This window comes from Cornus florida, unplaced genomic scaffold (assembly GCF_030987335.1).
Source record: "Cornus florida cultivar Cherokee Brave unplaced genomic scaffold, ASM3098733v1 CherokeeBrave_3.0.0_Hap2_Chr11, whole genome shotgun sequence".
NCBI classification, from domain to species: Eukaryota; Viridiplantae; Streptophyta; class Magnoliopsida; order Cornales; family Cornaceae; genus Cornus; species Cornus florida.
The window spans coordinates 70,585,534-70,604,530 of NW_026775581.1; the positions used below are offsets into that span (position 1 = coordinate 70,585,534).

The 18,997-nt window shown below is 34.0% G+C and overlaps 1 protein-coding gene across 1 annotated transcript; it reads right to left on the bottom strand.

Annotated features, from left to right (window-relative positions):
* Window positions 1-1,316: 1,316 nt before the first annotated feature.
* Window positions 1,317-2,463, bottom strand: LOC132285300 (serine acetyltransferase 5-like). The gene has a single exon (XM_059787472.1). It carries the CDS (start codon window positions 2,427-2,429, stop codon window positions 1,527-1,529), a length of 903 nt encoding a protein of 300 aa, XP_059643455.1. The 5' UTR covers window positions 2,430-2,463; the 3' UTR covers window positions 1,317-1,526.
* Between the last annotated feature and the right edge of the window lie 16,534 nt (window positions 2,464-18,997).

Genomic DNA, 18,997 nt, shown 5'->3' on the forward strand with positions numbered 1-18,997 from the left:
AGTTGCTGTGTCCCAATTTCAAAAATTATGCAAAAATTATGGATCCAACCTAAATGCCAACTGCCAAGGTTTCATATTGTTGGAATTGTGTGTGCCATACAAAACAAATTTGATTTATATTTTTATATTTAAGTTTAATAAATTGTGTTTTATTTATCTTAATAAATATTGGGTGAATGTTTGTATTGATTAATTTAGGAGGATGAATTAAGTGCCCATTAATTCTGATAGGATGATTTATGGAGATATAAATAGTTCATAATTATAAGCTTGTTCAGATTCGTTAATAAAATTGGATTTTCTATTAAGAAGAATGTAATTGGTTTCTACATGTTAGAGTGATTTATATGTGTCATTTTAGTGTAGGACTCCAACCACATGTGTTGGTGCATTGGACAGGGAACTGGTTCGAGAACAAGTAGAAAATTATCACTAAAGTTAAAAGACTCTTAATTTATTTAAGTGACATTCGGGTCAACAAATTAACGTATTTTAGGTATTTTTAGTGGAAAATCTTCGCACATAAAGTGAAACATATTTCGATGAATTTTTGACTCTAACAATACGTTAAAATTTGGAAGTGTAAATGTGTTAAAATTTAGAAGTGTAAATGTATTAAAAGATTGAATAACTTATGCATAATAATTCTGTAATTAAAGCATGAATGACACGTTAAGCATAGATTCAATTATTAAGTTTTGACCTAGTTAACAGTGTGACTAAGGAGACGAATTTAGAAGTGTAAATGTATTAAAAGGTTGAATAACTTATGCATAATAATTCTATAATTAAAGCATGAATGACACGTTAAGCAATTATAGATTCAATTATTAAGTTTTGACCTAGTTAACAGTGTGACTAAGGAGACGTTAGATTTCAAAGAAGGGTGATTATGAGCACCCAATCCGCGGTTGCATCAATTTTTATTACCACTAGAATGTCATTGTTGAGATAAACATTTTAGGAAGAGAGAGATTCAATTCTTATTTTTTTAGCTACCATTGTGTCATTTTAAAGCCCAGGGAACATTTTGAAACAAAAGGAGAGATTCAAAGAAAATAATGCACAAATTATATCTGTATGGTACTAACAAAGTGATCTAACCATACAAAAGAAATAATAATAATCAGTTCAAAATACTACAAATGAAATTATAAGAAATGATCAAAATTAACAGTGTAAATTGTTCCAAAAAAAAAAACACTTCTAAAACTTTGATCGATTCTAAATTTTAATTCAAAATTTTTATTACATAATTATCGGTTAAATGCACACCTCAATATTTATACACCCTCGTTTGAAAGTTCACAAAAAACATCAGAAACGTGGCATTGCTCTTTATTTTACTGGTGTCGCACAAAACAACCGATCATTGTTTTAGTAACTAATTTCACTGCGAATACCACATTATATTGGTCCCACATTTGTTACATGTGGAACCCACCTCATATTGATCTCACTACACACAACAAAAAACAGAAAAAGAAGAAAAAAAACGAGTCACAGATCATGATGACCAAAACCTATCAGATAACATAATCGGACCACTGCGAAATAAACGACGTATGATCCATTGACTCTCCAGGCACGTCCTCATGCAACTTAGGCTGCTCCTTCCCACCCAACAACCTCGCCGGATTCCCCACCGCCGTCGTCCGCGGCGGCACATCGATTAGAACCAACGACCCCGCCCCAATCTTCGCCCCTTCCCCAATCTTCACATTCCCCAACACCGTCGCCCCGGCGCCGATCAACACCCCATCCCCCACCTTCGGATGCCTGTCCCCAACCACCTTCCCGGTCCCACCCAACGTCACGTGATGCAGAATCGACACGTTGTTTCCGATCACCGCCGTCTCACCCACCACCACACCCGTCGCGTGGTCCAGCAGCACCCCTTTTCCGATCCGCGCCGCCGGGTGGATGTCGACGGCGAACACGTCGGAGATCCTCGAATGGAGCGCCAGCGCAATCGGCTTCCGGTTCTGGGCCCATAACTTGTGGGCCACGCGGTGGGCCTGGATCGCTAAGAAGCCCTTGTAGTTGAGAAGGCAGTGGGAGAATGAAATGCAAGCTGGGTCGCGGTAACGGGCCGCGCGTAGGTCGGCGACGGTGGCGGCGCGTAGGGAGGGGTCGGAGGTGACGGTGTTGAGGAAGAGGTCGTAGAGGAGGGTGGAGAGGAGAGTGGAGGAGCAGAGCTTGTTACCGAGATGGAAGGAAAGAGAACGAGCCAAAGACGAGTGAGCGAGGATCGTTGAGTACAGGTAACTCGCGAGTGCGGGTTCGGACTCGGCATCGCGGCGGGCCTCCGCCTTGATCTGGGTCCAGACCCAGGCCTCGTCATCGTTGTTGTCGCCGCCGTATACGGAGGCCGGAGACGGCGGCGGCGATGGTGAGGTCACTGAGATATGGTTCTCTTGGACTGGCATTTTGATGCGTGCAGGTGAAATTGGGACAAGAGAATTACAAATAGAGAATTTAAAGAGATGAGTTTGAACTGGGTTTACGATAATACCCTTGCTTTTTATGCATATTACGGATGATGTGGTGAGAGAGACACATTTTTCGTGCATGCATGCGTTTTTCTTCTGTGGTGTGTTGTGATTCGATCTTTTATACAGGTAGACCCCACTTACAGGAAAAACGTGGACTGTTAGTCAACACCTAAAACAAAGATGATCTTGAATTTAACCTTTTTTGTTTTTTTCCTGATACGATCTGGAATTAACCATTGGTTTCTATTGAATGCTTAATTACACTAGTAGAAACATGTATCATATGATTTAATTAAAAAATTCATTAAGTTGAAAATTTTCTAGGAAAACAAAATATATTTTTTCAATTATACATGCATTTTTATATTATAGGCGCTTATAATAAGCATTTTTGCTGACCATAGTTTATGATGTTGTATACAAATTCTTATAGGTTAGTATTTTTTTTATTATTATTATTTTATTTGTGTATATGTTAGTATATACAAATTAGTCACTTTCACTATGAATGTAACATATATAAAATATGTCACTTGTGATATCATTCAAAAAATTTATAAGGTCAAACTAATGGTAACGTAAGGATATCACAATAATGCTAATTTAATTTGTTTTTGATAGAGGTACAACTTGGGTTGGGCAATTTCAACTTAATCAAGTTCAGTTCGATTTTTTTCGAGTTTGGGCAATTATTTTTATAATTAGGATTGAACTTGGGTTACAAAATCCAAACTCGAATGTAATTAAGGTTGGGTTTGGGTTAAAATGTTAGCAACCCGAGTTAACCCGAGTCCGAATTTTAATATTATTTTCATATATATATATATATATATATATATATATTACATATAATATTTAAACTATGAGTACCTTTTTTTCTTTTCAACTTCTTTTGTTAAATTTTACCTTATTGTATGTTAACATTTACCAGAATTAATTTTCTAAGAATTTGTTTGTAATTTATTAAAATTCTATAAAAAAAAATCTTTAAACTTTTTATTATTTAAGATTAATTTAATCTAAAACTAATTCAAGATCGTATTAAATTTCTGGTGTGAAGATTAGCTAGATGAGTAAACTGAATTAACCCGAAGTTTTAACGATGAATCTAAACCCGAGTTGCAAGCTCGAATTTAAAAGTAAAAAGATGAGTTGGACTCGGATATAGTAGTTAGGGTTAAAGATAGGATTAGGATTGGGTTTGGGTTTAGCATTTCATATGGTAAATTGGGTTATATTGGGTTATCTAACCATATGTATTCTTATTGAACCTGTGTCCCTCTAATAACCACTCTTTTTCAGTTCTCTCAATCCAAAAATCTAATCTTCAATATTTTCTCTCTATATGTACACATAGAGTGAGAGGAGAAAGAGAAACAAAAATTGGGTTGGTTGAGATACATATTTGGGTCAAGAGCGTGTTCTGGTATAGAGCGAGTGGAGAGAGAAAGTAACAAGAATGAGAGGGAGGTATGGTTTACCGTCGAAAGAGAGAAAGTAACGATGAGAGAGAGAGAGATGGTGTAGGGGGTACTATTCCCTTTTGGTGAACAACACTGAAGAAAAAGAGAGCTAATTGTAAATACTATTTCATATTGGTGAGGAACACTGAAAAGTTTATCTAGAAAACATTTTACCTCCAAACAAACGGAGTCTTAGAGGGAAAAATTAAAGTGCTCATAAATTATGTATTTTGCCTCTACGTTTGTTGGGTGTTTTTTTCGAATGTAATTTGATACGTTTAATTTTTTTAATAATAAATTTTAAATTTTATATATATATATATATATATATGTAGAGAGTATATAAATACTACCATTGTCAAATATATGCTCTCCAGTGATTTGTAATTTCGTAACCACCCCTTTGAGAAAATATGTTTTCAAAGAGTTGACCACTTGTTCTATAGTTGTGGAGTTCTAGAATGATTGTTGAGATGTTACCATACCGTGTCCATAAAATTAATAAATCTTACCCATCTTGTTAAGTTAACAATTGAAGGGTCAAATGATTACGATAATTCACCTAATCACAAATTAGCATAGCTAAGATTTGACCATTAGATTAGGAACTCTTCTCTTTAATGACCATAATATTTCTGATGGAACATATTTTAAGTTCTACATATGAGGATGAACGTGCACCTTACAGTTAACCTGTCATAATATAATTAATTTTATTATTATATTCGATTTTCCTTTCTTGTATAGATTTATTTGAGTTTTTCTTTTCTTTTTCTTTACCCTTTCCCTCTTTCCTCCATCTTTCTCTCCAATCATAAACAAAGTCGGAGAGCCTTAGGGTGCAATTTAAGGGAAGCATGACTTCTAATTCACTAGGGCTTGTCATGGCACAATAAAAAGAGAAGACTTGCTTGGAGTTCAAATGATAATGATTACTAAATGACTAGAAACACATATAGAACCATTGTAGTACAAGTCAAAATAAATTACCCACCAATTCTCACCTTATAAAATAAATTAAAATTTTATATTGGTTTATCAGGCGAATTCACGTTGGGTCTAATTGCCCCCAATTAAAAATTTTGAAATTTATATATGTTTTATAAATAAATTATAATAATTCTAAAATTGCCCTAACTAAATCTCTAAAAAGTTCGCGATTGCCTCCATTGAAATTTTCTATTATTTTTATTTTTTTTACATAAATTTTAATAATTCTAAAGGTGCCCCCACTAAATCCCAAAAAAATTCAAAAAAAACACCTTAACAAAAACTTTTAAAAAAATTCAAAAAAAAAACCCTCATTTTCTAATTTATTGGCCCAAAGGTAATTTTCAAATTTCAAAAAAGACCCAATGTCTCTTCTTCTCCAATGGATCCTACAAAATTTTTAAAAATCAAAATAAAAAGGACCCATCTTCTGCTATATTATTTAGGTTTAACATTTCTTATCAAATTCTTGTTAATGATTGCCTCCCCTCAAAAATATTACTCGTTCCGCTGATTTACGGCATCTCTTCTATTTCTTAAAGTGAAAAGTGAAGATTCGAGTCATAATGTGTGTGTTTTGTTTTTTTTTTTTTTCCTTCGATATAGTAAAAGTTTGAATTGGTAAGAGATTTTTAGGTGTGTGTGTGTTTTTTTCTTCGATATAGTAAAAGTTTGAATTGGTAAGAGATTTTTAGGTATGTCTTTGATGTAGACGAGATTAGTAGTTCAGCAGTGTATAAAAAATCGATTTTTTATAGTTTTTTTGTTTTCCATTCAATAAATTGGCAAAAGTAAAGAGAAACAGGAAAAACTAAAAAAAAAAGGGTTGGTGCAACCACATGGGCCACACATCCCAATCCAAATAAGTGGATGTTCTTCCTTCGTATTTGTGAAATTTTTATATGGTCTGATACTACATGATTTCGACCAATCACAATTCGACAAGTGAATAAATGTGTGTTGAATTTTGATTGGTTGAATATGGGTTTTTCAAATTTTTGTGGATCAATTGAAAACTTTTCCAAATTACATGGCTTAGAAACTAAAAAGTAAGAGCATTCCCACATGAAAGTGCATGGGTTTCAAAGCCTCACTGCCAGAATTACATCAATTTCTAAGAGAAAATCCACTTGTTGACAGACTGACAGTATTGTTCTCTGGATACAATATTACCAGGTCACTCCCCAGGAGAGAAATCCTGAGCTGAGAAAGCCCAAGGACATCCATTTGGTCCGGCCTGGTGGGCCTGTTGGAAGGACCATAACTAAGAATTGGCTTTGCCCCCAATAATATCATAAATATAGGCCTGTTTAATATCGTTGTTCAGCGCTTAACACACAACACGGTAAATTATTGGAGGCAAAAATGTAATATATACAACATTTAGATTTCAACTTTTGCATTTAACAAACATTCTTAATGAATTTAGTGCTTAAAATTAATATAATATCAAACAAGTTTACATATTAATATATTCAGCACTTAAAATTTTAGCGCTTAAAATTCAGTACTTGAAATTTTCAGTGCTTAATTTTTAGTTTTGTCAAACAACACCTTAGACTACACATTGAATGCTAGAAAACGATAACTCAAAGTCATAGATTTTAGAATACTCCAAGATTTGTAAAGGAGTTTCAGAAGTGATTTCATGCTAGACCTTTTTACTTTGGTAGGAAGGAAGGATGGAAGAGAGGTAGAGGGACGATAGAAAGGAAGAAGCAAACTTTTTTCATTTGGTATGGATGAGTCATCATTATTTCTTCACAAATTTCATCCATCCAAATATTGATGGAAGACCCAAAGGAAAAAACATAAGGCTATTATAAATGTTTTAAAACTACAATTATTTCCTTATAATTAACACTCTCTCTTCTCTTCTCTTCTTTTCATCTCCAAACAAACCAAATAAGGTATTATCTCATTCTCTTATCTTCCATACAATTTCAAAAAGAGAGTGAAGAATACAATCTATTCTCATTCATCCCTTCTTCTTTCCCTTCCATCTAATTTTCTTCCTTCCTACCAAACGAAGCATAAAGTCGGGTGTCTCACACAACGTGGGACCCTCACATGGTAGCTGTGTGAGACAACTGACTAGTCTCAATTTTGTTATTTTTTTTTTCCCTTATAATAAATGAATATATCAAGTTTTAAATGATGTGACTCCAAATGAATAATGCTCCTGAGAGGTCCCTCTCATGAAAAGAACCATGAGCTCCCCTATTTAACCATTGGATTAAACAGTTTTTGAGATGTGTGAAAAGTTAAATAAATTATTTAATGCATCTAAGTTAAAAAATAAATAAATAAGTTGTTTGTGGCTCTTCTCATGAGAGGAACCTCTTAGGCTTAGTTTGGTTAGATGGAAATAGCAAGAAAGGAAAGGAAAAGAAAAAAAAAAAAAAAATTCAAACTTTTTAAAAGTTTGGTTAGGAAGAAAAGGAAAATTTTGTGGGAATATAACTTTCCATAACCACCTAACTTTCCCACAAAATTTTCCTCCAAAAAACATAAGAAATTTATGCTTTCTTGAGAAAACTATATGAAATTTCAATTATACCCCCTTTTCACTTTCTAAAATAAATTGTGTTTATGCATGAATTTTAGTAAAAATATTATAATGGTTACCTCTATCTCTCTACATATCACAAAACTTTATTATTTAGATTCTTATATTACTTTTATTTTTTAAAAATAATTTTTTTTTTTTTGTTAAATACAAATTTATTTAGACCTATTGTCATATTTAATAAGAAATAGACAATCTAGAAAAATCATAATATTTTCTATTAACTTTCATGCTAACCAAAATATGAAATGAGAGTTTCTCACAAGTTTCTTGAAAAAATTTCTTGCTAACCAAATGAATCCTAGAAAATTTATTTTATTCTCTTTTACTTCCACTTCCAGCATTGATTTCCATCTAACAAAAGGGACTCTTAGGAGCATTACCAACTCCAAATTATAATGAAGTACTGTGTGACTCAATTGATATCCAAGTCAAAATTGATAAGCCCAAAAGAAGAGTAAATGATTTGGGCCCATGGATGGATTACGGCCCATCCTACTTGGTAGATTTGCAGGCCCTAATTTATTAGCAATCAATTAACCAGGACCACCACACTCTTTCTCTCATGGAACTCTATCTTCCTGCTCTCTGGTACAGAATAATCAACACCACTCTTAATGGAAAGAAAGGAGCTCTTCATGAAAGATATAAACGACTAGTGTCCAAAAACACTATTCAGTACTAGTCATAACAAAAAGACATGCTTTTAACTACTCTCTGTTCTCGAATTTGGGCTTTACTTACAAAAACGTATATGTATATATATGTATATATATAAAACCATGAACATTAGAACATAGGATGATGAGTATGGTCCCATTGTTGATTACAGTAATCCATAGAACCCTCTGAATGTAGGCACATGCAATTAGTTCATCTGAAGGCTATGTACATTGTTGTCCCACTCTACCTCATTTCATTATTTTCACCAGCATTCTTTTCGTCAACCATTTGGCCTTAACATGCTAAACTGCAATACAAACAAATTCTAACGGACCTAGCTGGACCTTGCATTATTCAGTCTGCCCTACTCTCTCTCTCTCTCTATACACACACACACACACACACACACACACACGTATATAATATTTGTTTGTATATATTCGGCAAAATTTGCTAATTAGTATATATTCGGCAAAATTTGCTAATTAATCACTAATTTTACTTAGTTCATCATGATCACATTTTCTATGTGTCAAAATGAAAAAGTAATTATAAATGTAGTGCAGTATAGAGAGCATGAGAAGTAATTAATTCAAGTAAAACATAAAAATTAAAAGTAAAAATCACCAACTAGTCCTACTTTTTCACTCCAATTAAAATGGGTCAAGTGCAGAAAACACTCTTTAAAGTATGCTTACAGTGCATAACACACCTCACGTACAAAAAATACTCTTAAAATTTCAATTTTGTGCAAATAAGTCCCTCTGACAAATTTAAATCCTAAGTTAACTAAATTACTCTTACGGAACCATTTTATAAAATATATAAAAATAAATAATTTTGTAAAATGACACTATTGGAGGACGCCGGCAATGGACAAGTAAACATAGAAATATAAAATAAAAGTAAAAGTATAAAGGAAAACTAAAGATACAAATAAAAAATAAAAAATAAAAAACAAAAATTAAGTGTAAACTAAAGAAAACAAAAAAAATTCAAACTCCGAAAATCAATGAACACTAATATTAGGAATTTATTAATTTTTTTTATTATTATTTTTTAAGTGTTGGTATGAAAAAAATAAAAATAAAAATAGTAGAAAAGAGTAAACTGAAATCTCAAAAAATTCAAATCTATGTTTTACAAATTCTCAAAGTTAAAAATAAAAAATAAAAAAAAAAAATGTTTAGAGACATATAGAGAAAAAAGTTTCAAAAAAAAAAAAGAACGTAACGCGCACATAATATCCCTATACTATGAGATTAGTAGCATATATACCATCTTAGGCAATTTCGGAAGAGTAAAAAGGCAAAACGGGTATTATAACACTAATTTATGTCAGATGGGGTATTTTTGCACAATGTGAAAAGATTATGGGTGCTTTTTGCACACTTTTTCAAATAGAGAGTAAAAGTGTTACGCAGAGTATACTTTAGGAGTGTTTTCTTCACTTGTCCAAATTAAGATGTTTATAAGGCAAAAAAAATTCCAACTTTCAACAAAGTTCTTATACAATTCATTTTCGACCATTTTTTGTATATCATATAAGTTAGTTAACTAATTTTCTCCAAAAAATTGTGTTAAAACTTTTGAGTCAATAAAAAGAATTTTTTAAAGAAAGGATAAAGAATCTTTATTTCAAACTCATGTTATATTCGATTCATTAAGATAAATTCAATACACATTTTTACATAATAATGTCTAAAATTTCTATATATTAATTATTTATTCTTTGACGATTTTCTTAAAAAAGAGATATGAAGTAGAAAATTTGAATATGATGGAAACAATTCATTTATTATTCATAAATGAAGTGCATGAAAAATATCCGCTGTATTTTTAACAATTTATGAGTAGTTTATTAGGGCCTAAATTTAAATTAATTTGTTCATATTTTAAAGAGACATCTAGCCTGGTGTATCCCTCTTCTTCCCAAAATAAGAGCTTGGTGGAACTTATTTGTTAAAATAATAATAATAATAATTTGTTAAGTATATTAGCATTGTTAGTTGTTAACAATATATTAATACTTTTTAAAATAGCTTTTAGCTAAAAAAACTAGAAGTAGAGAGAATAATAAAGGGCAATGCCCAAAAGATTCATTGTTGATAGAGTTTCAACTTATTTAAAAATAATTTCTAAAAGTTGGATTAATTTTTTTTTTTTAATGAAAATTTTATAGAATTTATTATCTTTGGAATAGAGAGAGAGAGACAGAGAGAGAGAGCGAACTAGCTTAGAACTTGTTTGTCCCCATATCGGATCCGGATTAAAAAATGAATGAATATGAATGGATAGGTATGTAATATTATCCAATAGCTTAAGTTTTGAATGAATTGGTAAGTGTTCATCCGTTATAGTTGGTATCAGAGTCGGTTCTTGATCCGGTGTTACACCAAGAGCCCGAACCAGAGGGTGCCCGGGTCCTCACCCCGTGTAGGCAAGGTGGCTTGAGCCGCAACAAGGGCATTGTGAGTTTAGGGAGAATGTTACAAAGGGAAGCTTGTCCCACATCGGATCCAAATGAAAAAATAAATAGATATAAATAGGTAAATATGTAATACTACCTAATAACTTAAAATTTTGAATGAATAGAACATCTTAAATTACAATCGAATTGGGATATTGAGATTGAAATTAGAAGAAATTTAATTTAAAATTTGAATAATTTTTTTTCAATTTTAATTTCAATGCGTCTTCAATACTCATAAGATAAAATTATAAAAGGTAGGAAGTTTGTTTTCTTTTCCTATATTTCTTAAAGAAATTTAATAATTAATAGCTTATTTAATAATTAGTAGTTGTTTTTTTAATATAAATTTTTTAATTCACATTTGAATATTTTATAACGTAATATAAATAAATATTTAAATTTAAAAATTACAAAATATCTAAATTGTGCTCAATTCTAATTTCCATTCACTTTATATTACTTAGTCAACACCAATTCAAATAAGAGGGAGAAACTTGTACTTAGTAATTAATTAGGTATGGAAACACATTTCATTGCAAAATAAACAATTAGTAGTACATCTCTATTGGAGCTATCAAATGTTGGAAAAATGAATGGCCTGTCCCAATATTTTCTTGATAAAAGTGTACAAAAGAACAATCTGCATGTGTCCTCAATCCATATCAACAACTTGGCATCAGCAAAATATGTAATGTCATTCTCTCTCTCATCACTATGCTAGCTGATGTTGATTAATGATAATGCATGGCATCATATCTCTAACCATTTTTTACCATTTACTTAGCTTCCAATTTTTTTACCATTTACATACTTCCCCTTTATTTTTCTTTTTTGGTAAACTTTTTTCCACATGGATGTTCATCTGACTTTATATACATACACAATAAAAGGAAGCAACTTTCCTATGAAAGATAGTAACTGATCAAGTGGTCCACATGCAAGATAAGGACCATCATGTTTTGATATATATATATATATATATATATATATATTTATTTTATCAATATCATGTTTTGATTGAGAGAGATAAGAGAATATGCATGTACATATATACATGACTTCTAGCCTTGTAGGGTATGGGTTTGATGGAAAGAAAACAACCCCCATGTATTGTGAAGTCAATATATTTCATCAAGTTACCAACCAAACGACCACCTCAAATGGTGACATTACTATTATTTGTTGTCAAGTGTTTAGCTTTATCTACGAATGAATCCCATCCACATTAAATGAGATGGTAATAAACAAACGATATCTCATTGGGACGAATAGGCCAATAGCACTGGAATTAGGGTTAGGTTTTGGTCCGCTTAATTAATGTTAAGCTACCAATTAATATCTTCTTCCATTACTCCCGTGGAATAATGGCCGATGACATAAATTATATACATTTATGAGACTCATGCAAGTTCTTGGAACAAACGCCTTTGCAATCCCGTGATTGGATTGTTTCTCGTTATCTTTTAGAGCCCAACTTTAAACCTTCACAACACAAATTTCTAATCTAACATTGTTTGTCCAAAAAAACAGTGACCTTCGAAGAATTTTTTTTTTTTTTTTTCTTTTAATAATACTATTTTACATATTTACAGTAGATCTAGTAAATAGTAGTATCAAAGGGATAAAAATTCCTTCCGCTATCCACACTGGCTATAGAACGGGGAATTCTTATTTGTACAAATGGTACTTTGAACTTGGAACGAGAATGAAAAACTTAACGAAACTTCTTTATCTTTTGAATGGTTCTGCTAAATCGGTCGCTCAAGATCGTTGGTCTCAAACAAATCCGTTCAAGAATTATTTTTCAAAAATGTTTATAACTGAAGTTGAAATGGATGGGAGAATAATTGGTATGTTTACTATGAGCTCTAGTTTACAAAAAGCCAAACGAAGCCTCCATAAATGGCTAATTTGAATTGAGCCCATGTCAATTTTGCCTCTAAATTTGAAAGAGCTTAATTTGTTCGGTATTTGGGCTGAATTGGCCTAAAAGACATTTTCCTATTTTGAAATTGACACTTTATTGATTTGAAATTATCAGAGCTTTGGTCATGCAAAAATCGTGTCGTTTGGCTTATGAAATTGAGGAACTTTGTCCTGTTTTATATAGTAATGTTTTGTTTAATAAACCAAGAAAAGGACAAAGAACACCCACAAGACGTGCATGCATGCTACAATTATTATTACAGATTTACAACGTATAATATTTATATATATATATCGGGTAAGGTTACAATATTATATATAAATTTGGATACATATGATAAATAAACTAAGGAGGAGGAGATTAATTAATTGGTGTAGGAGACATTGATGACCCACTTGGTCCGATGAATGTGGAACCAGCTTCAAACGCATTTAGTTTAGAAGGTCAATTCTTTAATAACGCGATTCTTGTAAGTACCATTGCTTTTAATCAACTGCGTTGAAAACCATGACACATGTTCTAATTGAAAAAGTAAAAAATAACTTCAAAGTTTAAGACAACAATTTTTAAATACAACTGTAGTAGTTATCTTAACTTAACTCAAGCTGAGTGTGGTGTGATAGCTCAGTGAGTAAGATGTGTTTGTGATCAAATGTTTAAGTTTGAGTTTTCATTTTATATATGTTGCCTAGAGATTAATTACTTGACGAAAAATTAAAATTTGGACGGGATTAAATATATAACGGGAATGATTGCTGAACAACAATTTGTTTAACCGATACAAATTGTGATATGAATCTCACAAATATTTCAATTCCAACAAATGACGACCCTATATCTATTAATTGTTAACAAATTAGTATTCACAATTTGTGAAGGGCATTCAAGCTATATAAGAAATTCTTGATTAATGATAAGATAAATAAATTAATTTAGAAAGCTATGGAATCTGTTACTAAAAAAAGAGAGAACATAATGGGGATATTATATGATTAACTTGTATTTAAAATATATGATTCAAGTAAACAAGTTGAAAGAGATAGTTGAAACAAAATAATTTTGTTTGAAGATCTATTTATGTCGAAGACCGATATGAATGTTTTATCATATCTAATCAATATGTTAATACTTTGTTTGGTGTGCATGAATAAAATAGAATGAAAAGTTCATTCCAACCATTCTTCTGTCCGGTGTGCAATTGAAAGTTGGAATGGTCATTTCATTGGAATAAAAATCTATTCCTAAGAACAAAAATTCATTCCACAACTCAACTTATGGAATAACCATTTCATTACCAAGTAATATTAATAAAAAAAAAAAATCAACTTCCCAAAAAAACCTTTCATGTTCCAAGTTCAAAAACTATCATCACCAACACCGTTGCCTTCCATCACAAAAACCACCACCATCGACTTCCACCACTGCTATTACCTTCTACCACTACCACCTTTGACCACCACCACTCCACCATTACCGCCACCGCTTTCCATCACCATCACCAACACCACTGCTGCCTTCCACCATTGCCACCATCACCTTTACCACTGTCGCTGCCTTCCACCACCACCACGTCATCGTTACCTTCCACCACCACCACACCGTCACTGCGTCCATTGTCTTCCACCTTCAGCGCCACTACCACATACCTCCTTCACCACCGCCTCTGCCACAAACTTTTACCACCGCCTTCCATCACCTTCCACCACCATAACCACCACCTCCACTACCTTCCACCATTATCACTTACACCATTACTTCCACCATCGCCACCACCTTCCACTAACACCACTGCTACATTCCGCCATCAACACTGTCGCCTTTTACCATCGCCACCACTTATACCACTGTTGTCATTTCTTTTTAAAAAAACTTAGAATAATGTTATTTTATTAATTTAATTTAGGGTAAATTGCATTGACACCCCCTAAGGTTTCAATCAATGTCACTCAGATGCGGGTCAACAACTTTTTTAACAATGACACCCCATGTGGTTTTAAATGTCATATTTGCCCTTGATTATTTAATTCAATTAATTTACAAAATATCAGCCCTAATAATTAACAAAATTACCCTCATCATTAAGCCTATTTCTCTATCATAATCTTTATTTATTTATTTATTTTTTTAGTACATAGCCACCGACACTCCCTCTCTTTCTTCTCGATCTCACACAGGGGTGTTTTTTTTTTTTTTTTTTTCCCTATTGTGGTGGGTCTGTGCTGGCCATGATTGTTGTAATTTTTTTTTTTTTTTCTACTCTAGTGGTGGTTGTTGTGGTGTGGTTTGAGTATGGTTGTCGTGGTTATGTTGATATCTTGGTTATCAGGGTGTTTCAAAAATTTTATTTTTTCTATTGTGGTGGTGGTAGTTCTGGTAGCATCTGGATGTGTTGGTGGTGTTGTCTTGGTGTAGTGATGGTTCTAGTGGCGTTTGGAACGTATAAGTATGGGTTGACCATGACTATTTTTAATTTTTTTTTCAACTGTGGTGTTTGGGTGTGGTGGTGGTAGTACTAGTGGTGTACAGTTATTTGGCTATTTAAAAATATATTATTATTATTATTATTATTATTTTTTACGTTATGATGGTGGTTATGGTAGTATAAGTATTATTATATATATACTATATCTATATGTATAGAAGAGTTAAAGAGGATAGTTTGGTCCATTAAATTTAGTTAGGAGGTTAAATTTGTAATTTCATTATTTAAATGGAGTTGTTGCAAATCAAGGATTAAAAGGTAATTTCATATAGTTTTAGAAGTTTGGAGGGGTGTCAATGTACATTTTTGAAATCTCAAGAGGTGTCAATGTAAAAAAAAGTCATTGATGGTCCGTTGAGCTGCATTGATCAAAACCTCAAAGGTGTCAATGTAATTTATCTTTTAATTTATTAGCCAATAAGATGATATTTGAGAATTTAATTTGAAATTCATTTCATTATAAATTTAAAATTGGTTCATTGAACACTAAAAAAATTATTATTATCTCATTTCTATAATGCTACGTTTGGTGTACAAGAATGGAATGGAATGGAATGCCCATTCCAACCATTCCTTTGTTTGGTGTGCATGAATGAAATGGAATGCCCATTCCATTAGAATGAAAATCCATTCCTGAGAATGAAAATCCATTCACAACTAAACCTATGGAATGACCATTCCATTCCAAAGTAATTTTTTTAAAAAAAATCAACTTCCCCAAAAAAAATCCTCATGTTTCAAGTCCAAAAACTACCATTACCTTCCACCACAACCACAACCACCTCCGCCTTACTCATCACCACCACTACCACCGTCTTCCACCACCACGACCGCCACCGCCACCGCCTTTCACCACCGCTACTGCCACCGTGGAACCACAACTACTGCCACCACCTATGGAATGACCATTCCATTCTAAAGTAATTTTTTTAAAATAATCAACTTCCCCAAAAAAACCCTCATGTTTCAAGTCCAAAAACCACCATTACCTTCCACCACAACCACAACCACCTCCGCCTTACTCATCACCACCACTACCACCATCTTCCACCACCGCCACCGCCTTTCACCACCGCTACTGCCGCCTTTCACCACCACTACTGCCACCACCTTCCATTACCACCGCCAGCTTTCACCACCACTACTGCCACCACCTTCCATTACCACCACCGCCTTTGCCTTTCACCACTGCCACCATCTTTCACCACCACCACCGCCTTTCACCACCACCGCCACTGCCACCGCCTTATACCAACACCACAACCGCTTTCCACCACCACCACCGCCACCGCAACAGCCACCGCCACCGCCACCGCCTTACACCAATGACACTGCTTTTCACCACTATCATCGTCACCACCTTCCACCACCACCACCTCCACTGCTTTCCACCATCACCATAGTTACATCACTATCTCCTTCCACCACTTATACTACTCCCGCTTCCGACCATCCACTATCACCACCATTGATTTTTAAAAATTATTAGAGAATGTCATTTTGTTAATTTGATTTATTTGTTACCGAGAGAGATATTTTGGAGAATTCAATTAGAAATTTATTCAATTCTAAATTTTAAATTGGTCCAACCAAATAATAGAATAATTATTATCATTCCATTTTTACACATTTCATATTTACAGTCAAATAATAGAATGAAAATATTCATTCCATTCCATTCACATTCTTATTCTATTTCGACTTACATTTCATTTCATTGTTGCACATCAAACATAACATAATAAAATTCCATTCTCAATTTCTATTCCATTCATGACTGGCAAACAAAACATAAAAAATTTGTATAATAAAGTAGGCCCAACATTTCGATTGAAAAATAGGTGATTTCCAAGTCCAATTGCACAACTCCCGATTTGGTTTAACAATTTTTGTTCACTAACACAGTAGAGTACGCAATTTCGGACAATTACAACTCAACGTACTAAGTAATTCAACGCAAAAGATAAAGTCATGACCATGTAATAATTACTCGTCCATCAATCAGCCCTCCACCATTAACGCCCACTGTTTATTTTTTTACTACTCTATTTCAGCGGATCTTAAATTTGTCTGCTACGATAAATTCAAAATATTAATTTCTGATTAAAATAATGAAGGCGTGGACACATTGAACAAATAAAATTAGATTATGATAATACAAATCTCAGTCTCACAACACGTTAATTTCCAACCTCGAAACACGTAATCAATTACTTTCGGAGCTTCGAAAAGCTGAGACACGATCCGTCGAACGTGCCGCCAAAAACTTGACGACGTCAGCCGTCGAGCCACCGCCGTTTAGTCGCCGTCTCGCAGCAGACTCTCTGGTGGACAGCGATTTAATGTCGACAGCGACGGCGAGGTAACGGTGGACGTTAGTGGGCTTACGGAAAACGTTTGCATCGGAAAACGGAGTGGGCAGAGAGTACAGGTGGTGGTGGGGATGAGTTTTAGCTGACGGAGATGGATAACGGCGATGGGACCCACATAAAGGGAACCTGGGGGTTACTGACCCACACTGCCTGTTGTGATTGAAGGTGTTGTGGGTTGCGTGGGGGTGGCAGTTGTGATTTGAATGCTAACGTGAGCGTGAGGTTAAGTTCACGCCTTCCTTCATTTATGAGTTATGACAAGTTTTCAAAAATTGAATTGTTAGATCACATGTGGGTGAAGAAAAGGCCAAGTTTTTTTGTGTTATTTACGAAAATGATATCTGATATTCAACAGTCAGTACCATGGTTTCAAATTTTGTGTCCATCCAAAAATGCACATCCTTGATCCCATAAAAGATTAAAGAACTAATGTTGTCATGCAAGGTTTGTCGTTACAAGAATTATGGGTTCTTTTTCTTTATTTATTTAATTGATATAATTTTTTAATTCAATAATTAAATGTGAAGAATTTTATTTCTTCTTATGCTTGATGGTAAATTAAGTTAGTCGATGATATGGTTTTTGATTTGAAGAGTGCTATTACTTATTTGGGTAAAGTACACTAACACCCCCTGAGGTTTATCAAAAGGACAGCCAGATAAAACTTGCTCTGTTTTGGGACAATGACACCCCCTCATAATATTTGCAAGCCAAACAGAGCCTTAAAACATATGAAAAGTCAACATTACCCTTCACTATTTTATTAATTTTAATTATAAAATATTAAAATAATTAAATGACCAAATTACCCTCAACACCCCCATCAATCCTACAACCGGATTCTGCAGCAACCACACCAAAACTCCACAACCACCAACACCCACCCCCAAACCACCGTGCCTTCAAGCTCTCCAATGGAAGGGAAGGATCAAGCTTTTGGTCTATCACCATGGCAATGTGAACAACTTTAAAAACACCATGGCAACGTCAACAACTTCACCTCATCCTCTCTTCCTGAAAAACCCTAACCTTCACCTTCTCAAAAGCCCCAACACAATCACCACCACCCACTTCAATGGCTTCCCCCTCAACCTATCTTCGTGCCTCAACAAACCCATATCGATCACCTATTCAACAACCCAAGTCCAAGATCACCCAACCCCCACCTCCCAATCCCAAGATCGGGTCTTCAATTTCGCCGCCAGTCCAGCCACTCTACCTGAAAACGTGCCCAAGATGGCCAAATCTGAGCTCTAAAATTGGCGTGGAACCAGAATGAGCGTGATGGAAATGAGCCACAGAGGGAAAGAGTTCCTCTCAATCATCCAGAAAGCAGAGTCAGATCTGCGTACCCTTCTCAGCATACCCTCCGATTACGCAAGGCGGCGCAACCACCCAGTTCTCTGCGATCCCTCTCAATCTGTTGAAACCTCATTCTCTTCTTCTGGGTCGCGGGAACTGTTCGTGCTTGGGGTTCGTCGATCTGAACTAGGCTTCACCGGATTTGGGGCTCGCTGGACAGAATCAGGTCTTGTAGTTTGAAGCTTCGTCAGACTGATAGCT